At 43.5% G+C, this 19,626-nt stretch overlaps 1 protein-coding gene across 1 annotated transcript in view; it reads right to left on the bottom strand.

Annotated features, from left to right (window-relative positions):
- mast4 (microtubule associated serine/threonine kinase family member 4) overlaps positions 1–18,693 on the bottom strand; it is a gene marked incomplete at its 5' end in the record, with an annotated part of 71,345 nt that extends 52,652 nt beyond the window's left edge. Inside the window, 3 exon segments of the mRNA XM_079289667.1 lie at positions 3,089–3,216; positions 7,357–7,510; positions 18,487–18,693. Coding sequence (XP_079145793.1) covers positions 3,089–3,216; positions 7,357–7,510; positions 18,487–18,693 — 489 coding nt within the window.
- Positions 18,694–19,626: the final 933 nt, after the last annotated feature.

Consider the following 19,626-nt stretch of genomic DNA (forward strand, 5'->3'; position numbering starts at 1 on the left):
CCAGGGGCATGATGGGAGGCTTAAAGGACGGGGGGGGGGGGGGTCCTGAGAGGCGGAGGAGGGCAACGCAAGACTGACAACACCAGAGGAGTCTTAAACCTCCAATGAAGGTGAGACAGGAAGGAGACAAGGGGGTAAATAACTAATAGTTATATCACTACTCAACAATATCCAGAGGTAATATGGATAACAGGGGTTTGAACACATGAACACTTATGCGTGTCACTAAAGTGGAGCTGAAACAATTGATTCGTCACATGTGATAATTGTCATTATTCATACAATTATAAATTATTGGACAAAACAAGACATTCAACAACATTAATTTGGGGTTTTGGATGATTTTAAGACCCATTTTTACGGCCTTCTGGTGGTTTTCAGAGTGACCAACAGATGAATTGAGAACGAAGCACTAGAACATCCAAAGCAGTGAGGCCGTCACGGTCGAGCGGCTTTTCTCTCATTCTGGTTCTGAATAGAAATATTTGACAGCTTTGAGAAACGGAACCTTCAACACAGAGATGTAATCCGAACAAACCTCTGGCTTCTTTAGCGGTATTAGAAAAAATGTGACGCAATGGAAAGAGAGTTTTGCTCGGTTACATAACGATGAACAAAAGGCTGAATTAAGCTCTACGTGTTTCTAGAAGTCCTCGCATGCAGTCGTATAAGAATACTTTCACTTCTCTCGTAGAAACAAATAAATAATGAAAATGTAATACAGCCTGAATGTAAACCAACCACATTTTAAAGTTGCCTGTTTCAAATTCATGAACAGTAGCCAAATTCAACAGCCAATTCAATCTTTACACACATTAAAATGATTGCAATGCTTCGACAACAAATCTAAATGCTGGCAGCCGTCCATTCATTCATCGTCACCAAAGCCAGAAACTAGTGTAGGGTGCTTCCCATTCATACAACCATCAGCAGGACAAATGCCAGTCTGCCTGTATAACCGAGATGTTGTTTGGATCCCATGTATATTACACAATTGTCCCTCCGAAGCAGAGACAAACTTTTATGATTTTCGAGAATTAAAAATCCAAGAGGAAAACAGAGAAAAACAGCCTTCCATCTGGAGGCCATGAAGCTGCGGAGTCAACCAATGCAGCATCTCTGCTGAGCTCGTTGTGCAGGCGGGATAATTCAGCGGCTGCAGATGAACCCCCGAGGCGTCAGAGCAGCCGACTCCAAGAGAAACTGTTAAGATGGAGCGAAACACATCAGCCAGTCAGCTCCAATCGACGCAAGACAATATCCGAGCAGCGGTCACCGGTATCCAATTTTCTCGTGGTGCCCACCGCGGAGTCACCGGGGGGGCGTGCAAACAGCGTGGAGAATAAGAATAAGGATCAGACAGCATTGGAGCTGCACATTACACAAGATATTTCATTTGCTGATTTCATCCACACGACTGCAGGGAAGAGTGTGGGAATACTTCAAAGCAGAACAAATGTATAGAATGAATAAAAACACACGGCGATGGAGGGGAACCAGTGTAGCCGACTGACGACCGGACCGGTCCTCAGAAGAGCGTTTCAGTTTGGAATCTCCTGCAGTAAAGACGTGCAACGAATTATTTTCTCACATGCCAGTGGATGCACTAAATTCCAATCCGTCTCATTTCTTTCATTTTATTTCTCCCGGAGGTGGAGTGGCGCACAAAGTATAGAGGGCACGCGACGCACCGCAGGCATGCGTCGCACCCCGATGCCCTGCAATCGGCAAAAAGCCCAATTTCGAGCATCTATCTGCAGCCCCATTTGCTGACAAGACGTCTGACAAGAGGAAATGTCTCCCCTGGGTCCCCGTGACCTTACAGCCTCGTCTGAGAGGCGAGAGTAGAGTCCTCGCCATTCACGGCTCAGAGTACACCAAGAGCAGCACTTATATCAAACACTCCTTCTGCCAACAAGACCTGATGATTGTGACACAGGAGAAGTCCTCGTAGATACGTCTGGACAGAGAGTAAGGCGGCACAATTAATCAAATTGCTGTTGATTTAATTTTGGGTAAAAATGTTCGGTAATTTGTTCTATATCAGCATGGAATGTAGCACAACATGGAAGTGAAAGCAGTGCTCTCATTACTTAAATGTGAATGTGCAATCATAATAATTTCTCCTTGAAAATCAACGAGAAATCGTGATAAATAATCGTGATCCGAATATCGACCATGATTTTCCTTTTGACAGACGTCTTTGTCTCATTATTGCTGGGTAGGTGGAGGAATTTACTTGCAGCTTAGAGACCCTTCACCTCTCCTGCCGAAGTGTCCTTGAGCAAGACACTCGATGCAGTTCTGCTGTGCAGCTGAGCTCACGCTCTCACCTTCCTGCGAAGGCTGGCGAGTCCAATAAACGCCTCTCGGCGACCAGTGGAGCATTATTATTAAAACACAAAGACTCATTCAGGTCATCGAGTTATGAAACTTCGAATTGAATCAACACATCAGCTGGAGGACAGTTACGATCATGTATTAAATCACTAAATAACCAAAGGGACTTTCAAAAGCACAAGGACACACGTCTTACTTTTAAACACTGAAGATGCACCAGCGCCCCCCAGTGTACAGAGCTCGGTCAGATATATTTGATCACATACCGTGTTATTATTGTGTTGTTGTAAACAGGATCAGCATGATGTCATCTGAGCGAGAGCTCGAGTTCAGGCTACAGTGCCTTTTTCTGGTCACTAATGGTGTTTGCGTCAGTTACCAAAATACACAGTTTGCAGTAAAATCCCCCGCACAGATACACGTACTCATGCACACATGCCTTCTATTACGTTAACCTTTCCTCTGACTGATGGGGAGGACATTTTGGGAATGACTCATAGCTGCGCAGCATTGGATTAGCCGCTGCCTGCGATTGCATCTCACTCCTGAGACAACAAGATCTCCAGGAATCTGTTTCAGAAAGAAGTATCCTCTTGTAAGATAAGTATAATTACATGTATTCAGACAACGTTATGAGGAAGTGACCTGTTGGAAAAAGTCCCTTAAAACCGAACACAACTATTTGATGCGGTAATGGGAGCAGAAAGCAGAATGGCGAGGCGGGGTTAACGGTTGAGGAAGTACTCACCAGGCTGGAGGTGAGGGAGGGGTCCGACTTCCCGAGGTTCAGGGAACGCATACGGACCAGGTTCGAGGTGTCGGAGGACGGCTGCCATGCCGTCTGCTGGTGGTATGTGGGCAGGAGAAGGTACTTTCCTGCAGAGCAACAACAGGACAAGGTTCAGTTCATGTGTCACGCTTTTGGCAGTTTCTCCGAAGACAATTTAATTCATAAAGATAAGTTAAAGCAGAAAACTTTCAATTGCCACTTTAAGCAAAGGATCTGAACACTGTGCAGTCGTAAGGGAGTACAGGTGAAATGACAAAGCAGTAACACAAGACAGTCCCAGCCGTCTGCTCTTCTTCGGCGTTTAAAGATAAAGCCTCTGACCCTGTGCAGCCCGGGCAGGCTGTCATAACCTAAAATAAAATCTCCTGTTTCAGCTCCCAGGGCTGGCAGCTAGATGGCACTAAATGCTCCTTTCATGTGCTCTCTTTAATCCTAACGCCTCGGAGGAAACGCAAAGATTCAAACGCAGCATAAGGAGCCCGAGCGTCTGAATCAGCAGATCTTATTGCAGCGCTGGCACTCCGTGGATTGAGAAATCATTCGTGGAAGTCTTGTCATCCTTTATCTATGCGTGTATATTTCCATTTCCTGTTTGAGTAAAACAGTCGAGGAGACGGAGAGCAGGATTAACAATCAGCAAAACCTGACAGAAGAAGAGTTGCACATGATGCAAATCCATTTATTTCCTGAAACAATAACAATCTGAGAGAGCGATGTAAAACGCACGTCACTCAAAAACACCCATTTAGAATTTTGTACATTATAAATGTCTTGCACTGCAAACAGTTTCGTGACAAGTCCCCGGTTTGAGTCCAGCTGTAGACCCTTCTTGTATTTCAGTGCCTAGTCTGTCACTGCCCCCTTTTCTGTCAACCCTCTATTGTCGACTCAACTCGAGGCATGAAACGCCCCGAAAAACACTTAAAAATTGAATTAACAGCTTGGAGCTGCAGCAGTTTGCCTTTGTACTGTAACTGGAGAGGGATGAGTTGAACACTGCCCCCTTCTTCCTCACTCTCCACAGATGTTAAATCTCAAAGACAAAAACAAAACGCAGAACAAACTATGAATCTGACACATACTGTGCTACAGTTATTGCACTGTGCAGTAAAATCAAGAGAGTCGAAGAGAAACCAAACAGGATGAGGAGGCAAAGTTGCGGTCCTTCCTTCCTTACCGGCAAAAGCTTTCCTCACTAATGCCCATCACATCCCAGAATAAAGGAAATCTCTCTTCACCAGTCAACACTGTGTGAAAGGAAGGCTTCAGGACAGAGGAGGAGGAGGAGATTACTATCTTTCTACATTCGACGCAGGTATTCATGAGGTCAGACCGCTCTGTTCCCGGCCTTGTGCAGACGCCCCGGTTTCACGCAAACCCCTCCTGCATGAATCATGATGCGGAAAATAAACCGGCCAAATCAAAACTCTCCACGCGCGCCGTCGCTGCGTTTCATCCCAGAGGTATCAGAGCAGAGGTAATCTATTCTCACTCAGCCGGCCACATTCACCAACGAACAAGTTTCTGGCTCAAGGACGTAAAACATTTAAACTTTATTTTGCCACACTGTCGTCATCCCACAGAGAGAAAACTCTTCATTCCTCAGGGGGGTTAGAAACACAAGAGCTCTTTTATTTACTGTATTATGAGCTGAATGAAGCGCTTTTATTCCAACATATTGGAATTATGAGACAATTCATTTCCACCACGATTCTAAAGGAATAACGTTTGTAAAGTCTGGGGTTGAGCCTCACTTCTCTGCTACATGAGTGAATTCATAAGGAGGCTGAAATATAGGTTTGTCTAACTTTCACTTTTAAGTTGAACCTTTAAATAGTAAATGATTGTGTTTTTCGTGACGTTAAAGCATGTCTAAACCATTACAGTATTTGCCCTCCAGTGCTGTTCCAGCTGCAAGCACAGACTAGCTGCACTCAAACAACAATTAGGTTGTTGTGCTGAAATCCACAGCAGAGAGAAAACCCAATCTCACTCGCGTGGCTTTAACGGCACAATCAAGTTGATGGAAGTTGATTTGCCTTCGTCTGATGTTTGTTCATCCATCTTGTGTTTATGTGGGCCAGTTAGTGAAAGGGTAATGCATTCATTCAAAGCTGCAGCTGATGGAAACACAATCTTTCATCGACTGTGGAAAGGTCAACATTTTAATCAGCGAGGTGAAGGTCTTCAACGTCTACCTCACAAGGAGCCGTTCAAGGCCCCAAAGCGGTCTGAATGGAAGTGAACAAGGCTGCGGTCACATGAGCAGAGCAACACACCTCCAACTGTCCAGAGGGATTCATGGATCTATTCTCAGGTGAGCCACACTCACTGGACTTCACCCAGAGGCAGAATGAAACCATACAGTTATTCTAACATCAACTGGCTTTCCTCAACACAGATTTGTAAGATAAAATGATGAGGCTGCAGAAGAATGCTGAAGCACAGGCGTGTAGCACCAGTCTGCACGTGTGCAGTACGGATCGGCCAGTAGTTACGGATCGGGTAGCGACTCAAACGCGTTGTTGTTCCTGTATAGCATAAACGAGCTCATGGATGATATGAGAACGCACTCCCTGATACCCGATCCAGCATTTTAGGCAACATCGGAGGCATTTCTGATACTGGTACCTGTATCGGAACACCTCAGAGAGCAATGCGCTTCTCTATCCCCTTGTTCCTGAAACCTGGATGTAAATTGGATGTGCAGTATGTGCAGCAGGATTTACTACCGACTTAAACCTCAAACCATCACACAGTGAATTTTACAATTCCAAGGGGATAGCTCTCTGCTGACTTGACACATTCCTCATCACAGGGACGCAGTCTGCTTCATTGTGTGGGCAGCACACAGTAAAGTGATCAGCTTGTCGGTTCACGTATTCTTCCTCATATCCACAGACTCAGTGTTGCTGCAGAAACTCTAAACCCATTGGACATGTTTGTAACCCCCGGTGTTTCCACAGACCACACTTCAGCCAATCTGGTGATGCATTTACAGTTATAGGTCAATAATGTTGCTGCAACAACTTGGATTGTGCAGTTTGTTTCCCACTAACGTGAGATATTGATGGCTAAATAAACAAACAAGAGTCAAAGTTGAAGTTCAGGGTACATCTTTAGTTTTTATTTATCAAGAGTTTAACCCACAAAACTACAACCTCATAACTTCGATGCTCAAAACCCCACAATCTCAGTTTGTTTCAAATACGGCTAAATCCTGATTGGTGCTCTGACGTATGCGACGTCACCTTTTGTCCAACTGTGTCCCGCCCCCTTTCAAACCAGCAAAGGCAGCTTTGACAAACCAGCATGAGGAGAAAAGTATACGTTCTTTTGGTGCACAGAGAGATGCTGATTGAGATGATGCTCTACAGGCCTGGAGGGCGTCCAGTTAGGTGACATCTGTCCTCGTCTCTGCCGTTTGCAGATGATGATGTAATCCTATTTGGCTTTGTCAAACTTATCTCTGATGCACTTTTCAATTGTGGACTGCCAAGTGTGACACTGCCATTGCTGCTTTCTCCTCGGAGCCAGTTGTAAGTGACAGATGACAAGTGCTCATCACTACCAGCTGCAACTGCAAACAGTCGTACATTTGAAGTGCAGTTTTACTTCAAAGCATGTCCTGAGGGAACTATTTCCTCCACGAAAAGGTAAGAAACACGAACAAATGTTCACTGTGGATTATCATTTCGGGGATTTAATTCCCCATTAAGGTGCATCCATGTGGATTTGTGGCCATTCATGTTATGAAGATTAACACAAACAACTTGTATCACAAATAATCACGATAGATGACATTTACAAAGTAAAAGGATAACATTAAGAACTTCACCGAGCCTTGCTCTCATTCATAGTTCTAAGAAACGGACTAAATCTGACTTTTAAAAACTCTGCAGCCGCCAAGAAAATTGCAATCGGCACTTTTCGATTGCTCCATTGAGATTAGTGACAGTAAAGATGAATCTGTCTGTGCAGGAGTTCCACTATAAACAGCAGGAAACCATGATATAACCAAGACAAACTCTCCTCCCAAGTAGATTAAATCCATTGAAGCTCTTATTTCACACATTTACCATGTGGGTGCCAAGTTTGCGGACTCAAGCTTTTATTGTAGCAACATTAAAGTATATCAAAAGCAGTGGAGTGGCATTAGTTACGTATAAAAGCATCGATGTGGTTCTCTAAAGCTAAAATGAGGAGACCATTGGTGAAGCGATTACCTGTGAGACCTCCCCCAAGGCTCCGCCTCCGAACGTTTTTTCCATCCTCACCGAGATGTCGCCCGAATTTGAGGGCGGGACTTAATCCGTAAGTCAACTCGGGGTTACTGGACTTCCTGAGGTAGGTGGAGGGAGGGTAGAGGATGTGGTCCAACTGGAGGAAAAGATAGAAATAAAATACATTTAATGCATCCAGAAGTTGTTCTCATAACCAGGTAAGGATGAGGTCGTTATTCTTCTATGCGTCGTTCAAAGAAAGCCTACATTTCAGCTCATTAGACCTTCATCAGTGTGCTTTTTGTGCATACTGTCGTTACAATAACCGTTGAAATGGACCACAACTTAACGGTGCACGAAGGAGGCATGATGTACAAAACTATGACAAATCCATGAACCGCAGGAACTTCTAAGGGTTTAACTTCTTCAATGATCTCTAGGAGGGAGATTCTCCATTTGTTCTCAAAATGATGTTCAGCTTAGAGTTGAGCACAAAATGTAGTTTATGAATCACTCGACCAACGCAAGACTTGTAAGGTTGCCACAGCTACGGCTGTTATAAATACATTAAACAGGTTGCACCGGATTGTATTCTGAGAAGATTTACTTTACAAGAAGCTCGGACCACCTAACAATGCCCGGTGGTGAGGAAGAGGCCCTCCCTGAGAACACAAAGATACACATGGCTCAGAGCATTCTGTGGAAGGAAACCCTCTCTGCTCCTCTACGGGAGGACTCGTGATCCCGGGACAATCGAGGACAACGGAGACCAATTCTTTGCGGGGTGGCTCGACCTCTCCACGACGATAGAAATGTAGCGCAAGTGTGACTCCGCACAGACCGAAATCAAAGTAACGCTTCTCCGAATAGCAAAAACGCAGAATGCTATGCAATGAAGTTGATCTTCAGTCATCACTTCTAAAATCATGAGGCCGTTGATATTTTGCGGCTCCGCCTTCAGCACAAATAGACACTCCGACATCAAGATCTCATGACCCCGACATGTCCGAGCTCTGCAACAGTGCCGTCCATTGTTCCTCTGAGACGCTGTGTGTGATATATCTGTGCATGCGTCTACAAACCTGTGTGATCTGTGAGCTCTCACACACTCACACACACACACACACACACACACGATGAAAGGAAAAGAAACCATTAGCCGGGAGTTGGAACATGCATTACCTCTCAGCTCAGATCTCCCTCCGTCACTTCTAAAGTAGCGATAGCAGAAGATGCTCTAGAGATAAGGAACTCTCCATTTGATTCACATGGCAACTAATTAGGCTCTGTGCTGATTTTATTTTCTTTGAGGAATTTTGTGTTTTCATTATTGTGTAAAAAAAAAAAAAGACAAGAGAATGAATGTAATATTTCTGTTTTGTTGTGCTTTACATGAAGATCACATTATTTTAGATATCACTACAAGTTGACTTTCAACTCATAAAAGGAAGTAAGACGATCAGAAGTTGCATCTGTGTGCTGGGCTAAAGTCTGAGGTTTCACTTGACTACGCAAACATGGAATATAAATCAATCGATATTTTAAGAAGAAAAGAAAAGACATAGCTACTTGAGGGGCAGTATGTGATGCTTTTACCTTTCACAGGACCATGAGGTAAATACTTGCTGCTTACTTGGAATCACCAGTGAGGCAGCACACACAGTACAATCAGACAGATTTAAACCCAACACACACAAACACACTGCATGAGCCTTTTGCCTTCATCCTCTTGACACAGAAAACAGAAAACCTGTGGAGGGCTGCCAAAGCTGAACAGAGTTTCTCATTTGTTTTGGTCCGCTGAGCTTGGCAATCATTATCAGCCAATTATGATACAATCATCTGGGTGATCAGTAAAGACACATTTCCTGTTCCACGCATATCTGAATTCAAGCGATGTATAAGTTCGCTCCGTCATTAGGTCCAAAACATCTGCATTGATGTTAAAAGTGGGCGTCAGTGCTTCAAATGCCAACTTGATCACATGGAAAGCGCTACAGTGAAGCCAGTAACAGTTAGCGCTCTGTGTGCATACACACACACACACTGATGTTTTGGCAGCTGCCAGAGCCCTTTCACCTACCGGTCCTCCCTCATGCAGCAGAGAGCCGCGCACGGATCCTGAGAGCAAGATCAAACCTGAGCTGGCCCTCCCGCCTCCACACACACACGCACACACACACACACGCACACACACACACACACACACAGTGGACAGTACCAACAACCCTCTGTTGTCAAAGCACAAGAGAAACAAAGAAGGCGGACTGCACAACACACAAAGTCGGTTGTGTTTACCAACTGAAAGATGAGGCAACCTGAACCTGTATAAAGAATGTTTGACACACAATTTAATAATGTATTCTATGTTGGTGTGTTTTGGTTTATTTGCCGTTAATATTTACAAAACAAGCCTGTCCCTTTGATTGCATCCTGACGCCCCTGTGGTTTACGGCATCGTGTTGACCACAATATCCGCTGAGCACGAAACAACACTTCCTCTGACTCAAAAGTGCATGAAAATAATGCATTTTATGCCAATAACTAAGACATCAAACCTGCAGTTACTGATGTCTTTGGGCACTTGGAGGCAGCGGAAACAAGTTAGGAACACAAAACTCATCACTGTTAAAGTTGAACTTAGTAGCAAACAGTTACCTATTTTAACATCCAGCAGTTATAGAGGAACATCAGCATTAGCGTTTCTGACCAAGCGGTACCTGCAAATCCACGACTAACTATCTTTAAGCTCCGTCTCTAACTCCTGAGAAAACTATCTGGCTATTAAAGAGAGTCATTAAAGAACCAGTTGAACGATGGAAACTGAAAGAGCCAGAACCAGAAAAAAGGGAATCAACAATGTGCAAGAGAAAGAGTTTGCTGAGAGCAAACACTCGTTACAAGTTTTACTCCAGCTGTTTACGTTTACCAGTCAAGACTACGTACATTTGCGGCAGCGAAAGACACTTTTTGTATGCCAAACACAAACAATACACAGCTACCGAAACAAACTTACAATCAAAAGGACAGAACAGCAGGAGGAGTTGTAGATCCTACAAAAGGCAGATTGAAGGATGAAAGAGCAGCTAACGCGAGGCGGCACACGGGGACATCGTCCTCAAAGTCTAGGAAGAAACACTGCAACAGCCCAAGCAATGCTTGTGTGTGCACTACGCTACGGCAGCACGAGGCTTGGCTACGAAAACAGCTCAAGTGCAAACACATAAACACCAATTTCAATATTTCTTCCCCCACTATTGCATTGTTGTTATTGTATACTTATTGTTATTGTATACTTCTCCAGTTTGCATGGTTCTGCATTACAAAGGTGAAGAGAGTTAAGTCATGATTTCCTCATTAAATAAAATAAATCTAAAGCAGTTGCACAAAGTGAGAATTAGCAAACGCATTGACACTCCGGGATATTAAAGTGCCGTTTATCATTTCACTGAGATGGATGAGAGGAACCTTTTCCAGACGGGAACAAAGTGTCATTAGTGTCTGTCTTTGGTTGCTAAGACACAATGAGAACACACTTACAATACAGCAGGAAGACAGACCCCATACATCAAGAGCCTTCACACTCGTTCCAGTCCTCGCTCGCCCTGCCATTGTTTCTCTTTCACATCCTTGTCTCATCTACAACTGAGAATAACATGAATATGCGAGTCATCGCTCACTTTCCATGCATGCCAACATACAGCTGACTGAGCATTTGTACCGGGAATGAAACTTAAAGATGACCATCGAGAACCCCCTCTATCATCGGTTTCCAGCGATAAATATTAATTTTCTCAGAAACAGTTGAGACTCTACACTGAAATACAAAGACCTAAAAAAAAGCTTTTAAAACCAAAGTATGTAGATGTCCATGTTGTTGCCTTCAGCAGCAGAGTGCTGTTACATAATCTCCCTTCATCAGGGTTGGTATTTTGCTATCTCAGCCAACTGGGCTTTTTTTTATTTGTTATTGTCATATTTTTGCAGGGAGCCCGTTGTCATGTAGGGCAGGTAGGAGAAAAAACAACCACAGAACATCAAATACACTGAATAAAACAGCACAAAACACACAAGTCCACAAGTGTGGGATGGTAAACATATTACATTTTACCCCATTCTAGTAAGTTTCAAAGCAGTTTTCCACATTAGTGACTATGAGACCCTGGGGGTGCGCGAGCTGCCTCTAGGGGGTGCGCGAGAGGAAAAGTGTAATGGCGGTCTGATGGTGTAATAATATTAAATATTTAAAAAAAAATGTAATTTAAAAAGTGGGATTTTTCACAAAATAAAAACATGAATTATAAAAAGTCCCTTTGTAAGATTTAAAATTAAAAACATGCAATTTAATAAATGCACTTGAGCTCCTTCCGGCAGTCTTGCCGCCTGCCGCCAGTCGTACACGCTAGCCAGCCTAGCTTGTGCAGCTAGCGTCAGCTAACAGCGAACTTCATGCATTCAGCAACATTCATGCAAATATGCTAAACTGGCGGAAATCGGGGAAACTGTCAGGTGGGACATCTGAAGCTATCAGTCGTAAAAGAGGAGAGGGAGGGAGAGAGAGGAATCGGAGGCGAGGGGAACGGAGAGGTGCGGGTTTTTTTTATTAAGGGGGGGGGGGATTGTTGCTGTAAATTGAAACATTTCTCATTTCATTTTTAGTAGCCTACAAAACAAACATCTGGTGTGATTGTGATTGCGATGGTCAATTCCTGCAATGCTTCCATCTTTGTGAACCGTACTCGATGAACTCTTGAGATGGGGAACATGCTCATCTGCCTTTTTCTCAGGGTCAACTGCAGTAGAGAAAACTATGTTCTGGCCGACCTCGTCACCCAACATCTGTCTACTTCAACTCTCCCCGAATTCCACTCTTCCTTTGCCCTCTGCTCTGAGGATCTCAAGCGTTTGCTCATGTGGGTAAACAGCACACTTTAAAGTCTCACGGCTAAAATCCAAATAACTGTACGAGGGTTTTCCACATTTCCGTCACCAGACGGACACTTCATTTTTCTCCTTACATGGACGCTGTCCCTTCGTTAGCGAAAGAAAACCTTTGGGTCTCAGCGTTTGCACTTTGTGTGCTCTCACAGGGGAATTGCGTTTCCTGTGTTGACGTGATCTACAGTTGGAAAAATACAGCGGTGCTTTCCTTCCCCAATTTCATACGACTGGGACGATTTCTTATCTTCCGCATGTAAAGGATCAAACCATGCGTTACGTCTTCCACCAAGGAAGTCACGGGGGGGGGGTTTATTCTGGCCTTAGAGGCTTATTGTATGCATTCCATAAAATGTGGTGTACCGAACACGTTGTGCATCTGGGAACAAGAAGGGTTGTTTTTGTGTCTCTGATTCAACCATGAAACATTGGACATGCGGTTGTTTTTACAGGAATCTCATTGGAGCCCTACTCGTTCATTAAAAAGAGAAACGTCTCCAGAGTCAGCCGGGAATCATGTTTGAAAGAAATGTCAGGAAAGAGTAAATGATATGTTTGTTTGACTTCATAATCTCGTTACTGATATGAAATGTCTCAACAGTTGTGGCAACAGTGTGTGACTGGAGGTCAGTGAAAAGTAAAACTCGTAGAGATATTACAGTCTGATTTGCTACATGACCTTCTTCCTACTTATTTACCGTGAAAGTGTGTTCATTCACAACCATTAAAATCAAGTCAAAATCATTTTCATACACGCTACGATAAGAAATAAATACATTATGGAATACATTACAGGAGCTTTACGTTCCCCCTAGTTTCTAATCCAGTCAACCTGCTGGAGTCTCTCACCTTGCTTCCCTCCGATGATGTCCACTGACATGAAGGGGAATTCCGACCCAGAGACATGTTTCGATATCAACAAACTGAAGCTCCTGTATCACTTCGAATGCTCAGACATCCAGAACTGTAGATTAAACGCAAACGTTCACGCGTACAAAAGGTCAGCGAAGAAGAGTCAGAGATCAGAGGCGGATCCTGGAAAGACCACAAGTCCACAATAGGAGTGAAAAGAGTCTTAACCAGATTGTGTTAATCCTCTTTGCCACAAAGCATGCACTGCCACTGGATGTCCCTCTAATAACCCTGACTGGCAGCCTGACGAAATAAATGGCCGCTTATTTCGGGGCACAGCACGGGAACTGAGCCGTTGAATAAAGAGAGCGTTAAATGTTGTCAAACGGAAGCAAATATTGATGCAGAAAGAGCACTGGTGCAATGCATGACTTCACCAGGTCCTCGTGGAATAAACCGGAGGCTCATGTGTGATTGAGAAAGAGGATGCAGAAAGGAAATAGACCAACAGCGTGACTTGATTGTTTAAAATTAAGAATTTAATTAAGAATACCCAACGAAGATTTGATCTTTTCATTTTTGTTAAAATATCTCCCATAACCAAAGTCCCGCTGGGTTTTCCCTTCATCCGACATCAATGAGCACCGACGTCATTGTTTGCCAGCACAGACAGTTTCCTGATACTAAGCGCATCAACGCCCAACCCAGCAACTAGCCTCAGGTTTCAACATTTTACTTGTCCATTCTTGTTCTCAAAATACTTTTGATCTCTCAAAAAAAGTCCCAGCTTTCTAAGCACTCGAAGCGTCATCAACACAACGCATGGAAACATTGCACCAAAATAAACTGCAGAGTTTTAAACTGATGAATGTGCATTTCTTGACTTCAAGTCAGCCATTGGTAACGCTTATTAAAGCACAACCTCCGGAGACTTGTTTCGTCAAAGAAGCTAACAGTGCTAAGAGCAACAGCGCTAACAGAGCTAACAGTGTGCGGTACTGTGCATGGCAGCGGCCATGAGCTAGCCACTGGGGCACGCTCACATGCAAAAGAAGCTCGGATTACAAAACACACAGAGGGAACTTCATTCTCTGCTCAGGCAGACTCCTCTATATCTTTACACAGCAAATAGTTGTTTGCTGCAAAGTATTGCTCTGACTAATGATCCTGTATAATGCACCTTTAAGGATACTGGTGCCTGTTAAGTGCTATCCAGCCCAATACAGCTGAGAACAGGGACTGATTGTAGGAAAGATGCTCCATCAGTATATCAATACAATGAATGAACTGCTGTCTGAGTCTGGCATAGCCCCAGACAACACGTGTGTAAAGTATGACTGGTCACACTATTGCATAAGATGAGCAAACACAGACTAGATCAGTTTGACAGTGCGGTACTTTGGGACGGCATAAAGCAGGTCTGATCCTAAAGGGCTGCTCAAACCATTTAGTGCTGCTCTTCTTTATAGTTGGGGGCTTGTTTTTTCATTTATTGGATTATTTAGTAGGGATAGTGCACATTAATAAAACATTGCTGTAAATGTGCCAGAGTTAGCCAAGAGGCTATTTTTCATCACGTCCCAGCTGCAGATTACTAACGACCCCTTTCATGTTGTTTTCACGTTCTCATTTCTTACATTGTTGAAAATATCGAGTAAATCCGCTTTAAAAAAAAAACTTTACCCGCGTTCTTGGGTGGCATGGGCTGTGCATGACGCAATGCACTTTCCATGTCACCCCACCACTGAGGAAGTCCTTCAGTTGATGTTGGTGCTCGCTCTGTGCACTGAAGATAATCCACCCGACCGTCAAGTGACTACTGTGCTACACAAACATCTGCAGGACTGTTATTATTACTTTTCATACCGTGGTGGGGATGCTGGTTTGTGTTTTGGCTGAAGGTGTAACATTTAAGGCTTAACAAAATGGGATCCTCTGTGGGAATACGAGGATTTGTTGTTCCAGCAGCAAACATAAATGTAAGAAAACCAAATAGGAAATGGTGTGATTAAGCACAACAGACTGGCAGTTCCCATACTCCGCTATCACAACACAAGAGGTAGCGATGATAAAGTATGGGAACAGAGGATTTATGATTATGGGGGATATAAAAGCAGCAGGACATATATAGACAAGGAATACAATGATTAACACACTGACAGATTGTGTACCTTGGCAAGCAGCATTATCTCAAATCTACAATGATTTATAACAGTCATTTGTGCAACTAAAGCAGAAAATAAAGCCTCACGTCATGTTCAAACATGTGCCCGGCATGAGGATCAAAACAGTGCTTTGACACCATGAATCCTATTTAATTACTTAGATTAAATCCCGCTCGTAAAACGTTTTTTTAAATTGGACTAGAGCTGCCAAATATTCTCTGGTTCCAGCTTTTCAAAAATGAGGATTGTTTTTGTCATACGTTATCGTGAATTAAATATATTTTGGGTTTAGTGTTGCAGCGATGCCCAAATTGATATTGCTAGTGATGATATAAGCATGTTGAAGAACAGAGAGTATTTAAACTGTGAAATACATATTGTACTTGTGAATAATATTGCTGTCGTATGACTGATTTAACTGTCCTGCCCTGCAGGAAGAAACTGTCTGGTGGTTCTGCAGCGCGGCGGGGGAATCCAAACCGCACAGTGATGGATGTTCACAGAGCAGACGGGATAATTGCAGAGTGAAACTGGATGAGCGGCTCTTGAGGCAGGTTGAAGGAAGTAAATCCTCTGCTGGGGCTTTGGGTGTCCATGTTGGAATTCCACTTCAGCTCCTGAGAGACGGTGGATCTAGTAAACTTGAAGAACGCTCACGGCGCAGACACGCCTTTGTTCAGAATATTGATTGTGGGGGCATGAATCAGCAGATTCACCAATCATGAAAATGATCGTAAGGTGTAGCCAGACTAGAAAATGTCAGAAAATATCAGCCACAATGTTCCGCAAGTCTTGAAATTGCTTGTTTTGTCCGACCAACAGTCCAACGATATTAAATTCACAACGATATAAAACAGAGAAAAGCAACAACGATAAATACTCACAATTGAGAAGCTGGAACCAATGAACGTTTGGCCCTTTTGCTGGAATAAAATGTCATAATGCACAGCAACCTCTAGCTTGCAATGCACTGTGCTTCCTATTTCAGTCTATTGCTGCCATCTTATCCTGTGGATGGATGAAAGGATTACGCGTTCTCAGTCACATCCCACCACGCTGGACTGATTCGCATGTCTTGGATGGACAAAGACGCAGCACACACACACTGAAATAAACACTAAAAAACTCCATGAAGCGCCACCGCAGGACGCGTCTCACTCCTTGAAGCACTGGCCGAGGCTAAGTCTGGAAAGGAGACGTCATGCGAGTCCTCAGAAGACTTTCCTTCTTTAACGCAGGGCAAAGGTCGGCTTTCCCCGATTATCCCTGTAGTAATTCCACTGCAAGGCGGCTCTTCGCCAGAAGGTCAGCTTACCTACTTTGAGGTGTTTTGGCCAGTGACGTGATGATTTAGTGCAGTAAAAACGGGTCAAATTACATTTCGTCTTCTGTGGCCAAGTACAGAGAGGCCAGTGGTTTTAAATGGACTTCAGACTGACCTTTCCAAAAAGGGCTCAGGAGGAGAAAAGGGGGACAAGGTTCATCCAATAGAAGCTGCTCTGGCTTTTGAAGTCTGCTTAACTTTTGGTTTGATTTCAGCACAACCACGGGGGAAAACAACACTGTTCTAATAAAAGAGGCCGGTATTTGTCTGCGCCTCACTTCTATTTCGCTAATGGTCTGTCAAACTGTGACTCAGCCAACCCAAATTAGTCAAGAGCCAGTGGTATGTGATTGCTGGGGAGTCTGATACACTTACAAATACTGGTTTTAACAGTCGCAGTGAGGAGAAACAAACGGATTCTTTTTGTGAGTCCTGTCTGTGCAATTCCAACTTCCACGACAAAAAGAGTTATTACGATATTTTGAGGCATGTGTCGCGCCAAAATGTAGATTAGCTCACTGCAACACTTTGGAACGTTGAATCTCCCAAAACACACACGAGGAAAAGTGTGAAGTAATACATAACGTTGCACAATCTTCTGTATTCTCCCACTGCTTGCATTAGACTTTATAATAGATGACAGACTGCCACACCCACAGCCTGAACTCATGCATGATGTTGTGCTTTTTGGATGAGTCGTGTTTGCAGGTCAGGCAGTTTCTCAAACGCACCCTTGCAGGCATCAGGCTGCATCACGCTCGTCTGAGCCAGTCCAACCAGTCTGTGAAGTGCTTTAAAATAAAAGGCTGAGTGAATCTTTGTCTTCCTCATTTTCTCCATCTGTTTCCTGAATGAACACCGCCACAATAACAGCACCCCCCCTTTATAATATCAGTGTGTCTACTTGCCCCAGTATGAGCCTCTCATGTACCCTTGCATTCCTTGTGAAGGTGTTTCATTGAAGAATAGTTTCAGAGATGCTGCCGTTTCTGGTGCTGTTGAATTCTGCTGTTTTACACCGAGTGGTGTGTCTTATATTCGGTATACCTTCATTGATATAAATGGGGTGGACAAAATATTAGAAATACCGTTTCAATAACATGCAATACAATTCAACAGCACCACAAACTGCAGCCTCTAAAAGTACCTGTAAAACTAATTACTACCTTTATTAATACAACATTCTGCGCAGGACTGTTGTATTAGACAACTGGCATTCATTTTAAAATATTTTTGTTCATGTTGTACAAATTGAGCAACAACACACACACAGTATGTCTGGCTACCATTTTGTTTTGGATAAGGAAACTTCGGAAAATCTTTCCTTCGTGAAGCGGATTTTTTTTTCAATACGTTTGCAGCAATGACAGTAAAACCTGAGAGGCACAAATTGAGGCTGTAAAATTAGGGAATCATGTATTATTAGCACCATTAAGACAAACATCTACTACAGGTGACTCATCTCACTGCAAGCAGAGCAGCAGTTCACATGCATATGTCCTGAGAGACTCAAGAGCATATTATTAATAATAATAATAATAATAATAATAGAGTGCATGACGTCTTAAGAAGCTCACAGCATGAATCATTCCTGGGACTGTGAGCTGCACTGACTTCATGACGTGTGCAAAACCCAAACCAAACACGAGCTCATGCAGGTGCTTGTTTACAAATATTTTGACAGCAGGAGATTAATTAATGGAAGTCTATTACCGACCACGGAGGCGTTTAAAAAGGACTACTGGCACGCCTCAAATTCAAAATAAAACCCATGCAGTTTGAGTTTTCACCTCACATTGCAGTAATGCGTGTGTGTGTGTGTGTGTGTGTGTGTGTGTGTGTGTGTGTGTTTACCTTTTCGTCTTCGTCTTCACTCTCCTCGTCCCTCGGTGTCTCCTTGTCTTCCTCCGCCTCGTTGACACTCTCGCAGTCCGAGTTGTGAGCATCATCTCCGGCAACTTTGACGTCCAGCTCCGGCGTCATTTCTTCTCCCTCTGACAGGGTGTTTGAACCGGACGACGACGACTCACTTCCACACGACAAATACTGTTTATGCTCCATTTCTTAAATATATATCAACTGCTATCGCCAATTTCAAATCAATAACAAGCGCATTTAAAGATGCGACGTCACAGCAAAGCCTATCTGTTAATTAACCTGTCAACGCACCTGTCCGGTGAGTTCATTTTCGCTATGAGTCGCGAGCCCCCATAACAGGATACCACTTCTTTTTTTCTATCGATATTAAAATACGTATCGACCGTGTTTGATATCGATGCACGCGCTGCGCAAGAGTCTTCAGTTAAAAAGTTGCCTCTGCTTGATATCTTGTAGCGCTTCGACTTCCCGGACGGCGTGACTCCATGCTGTCACTGCCTTCATAACACACGAGCGGTGCGTCCGCGAGACCCTAAATTGAGCCCCTCCCACAATGTGCGAGGGCCGGCCAATCAGATCACCGCAGCTTCCAAACGAACCAAACAGAGGCGGATGAAATACACATGGGAGAGGTTTTGCCTTCAGTGCTTTTTTATTCATTTGTTTTTGTTTATGTTTAGAGAACACGGCTGTTTGGTTAAGGACAGATCGTGGTTTTGGATTCAAATCAACCCTTTCAGGCGGTAAAGTTAGTTGTATTATGATTGATTGTTTTTTTATTGTACATTATTATATTTGCTGGCTGTATGCTTTGTTCTATGTATTCATTTTTGTAGTTTTGGTGTGTTGGGAACATGCTGCATGGCGATTCTGCACTTTAAATCAAATTGATTGATTGTTGAAGTTTGACATATACCCAAAATAGAGTGGTATTTTTGCTAGTGTTATCCTTGAACCCCTTTTCATTCCATTCTGCAGTTCTCATCTCTGATCTTACTAATACTAGTTTAACAGTCGTACTGTGGAGAAACAGAGGAATGATTCCAGTGGGTTCTGTTCGAACTTCCACGACAAAGCAATTATTTAGTTTTTTGGATTCATGACGAGGGGCTTGTG

The sequence above is a fragment of the Melanostigma gelatinosum genome (genome assembly GCF_949748355.1).
Source record: "Melanostigma gelatinosum genome assembly, chromosome: 18".
Taxonomy (NCBI): domain Eukaryota; kingdom Metazoa; phylum Chordata; class Actinopteri; order Perciformes; family Zoarcidae; genus Melanostigma; species Melanostigma gelatinosum.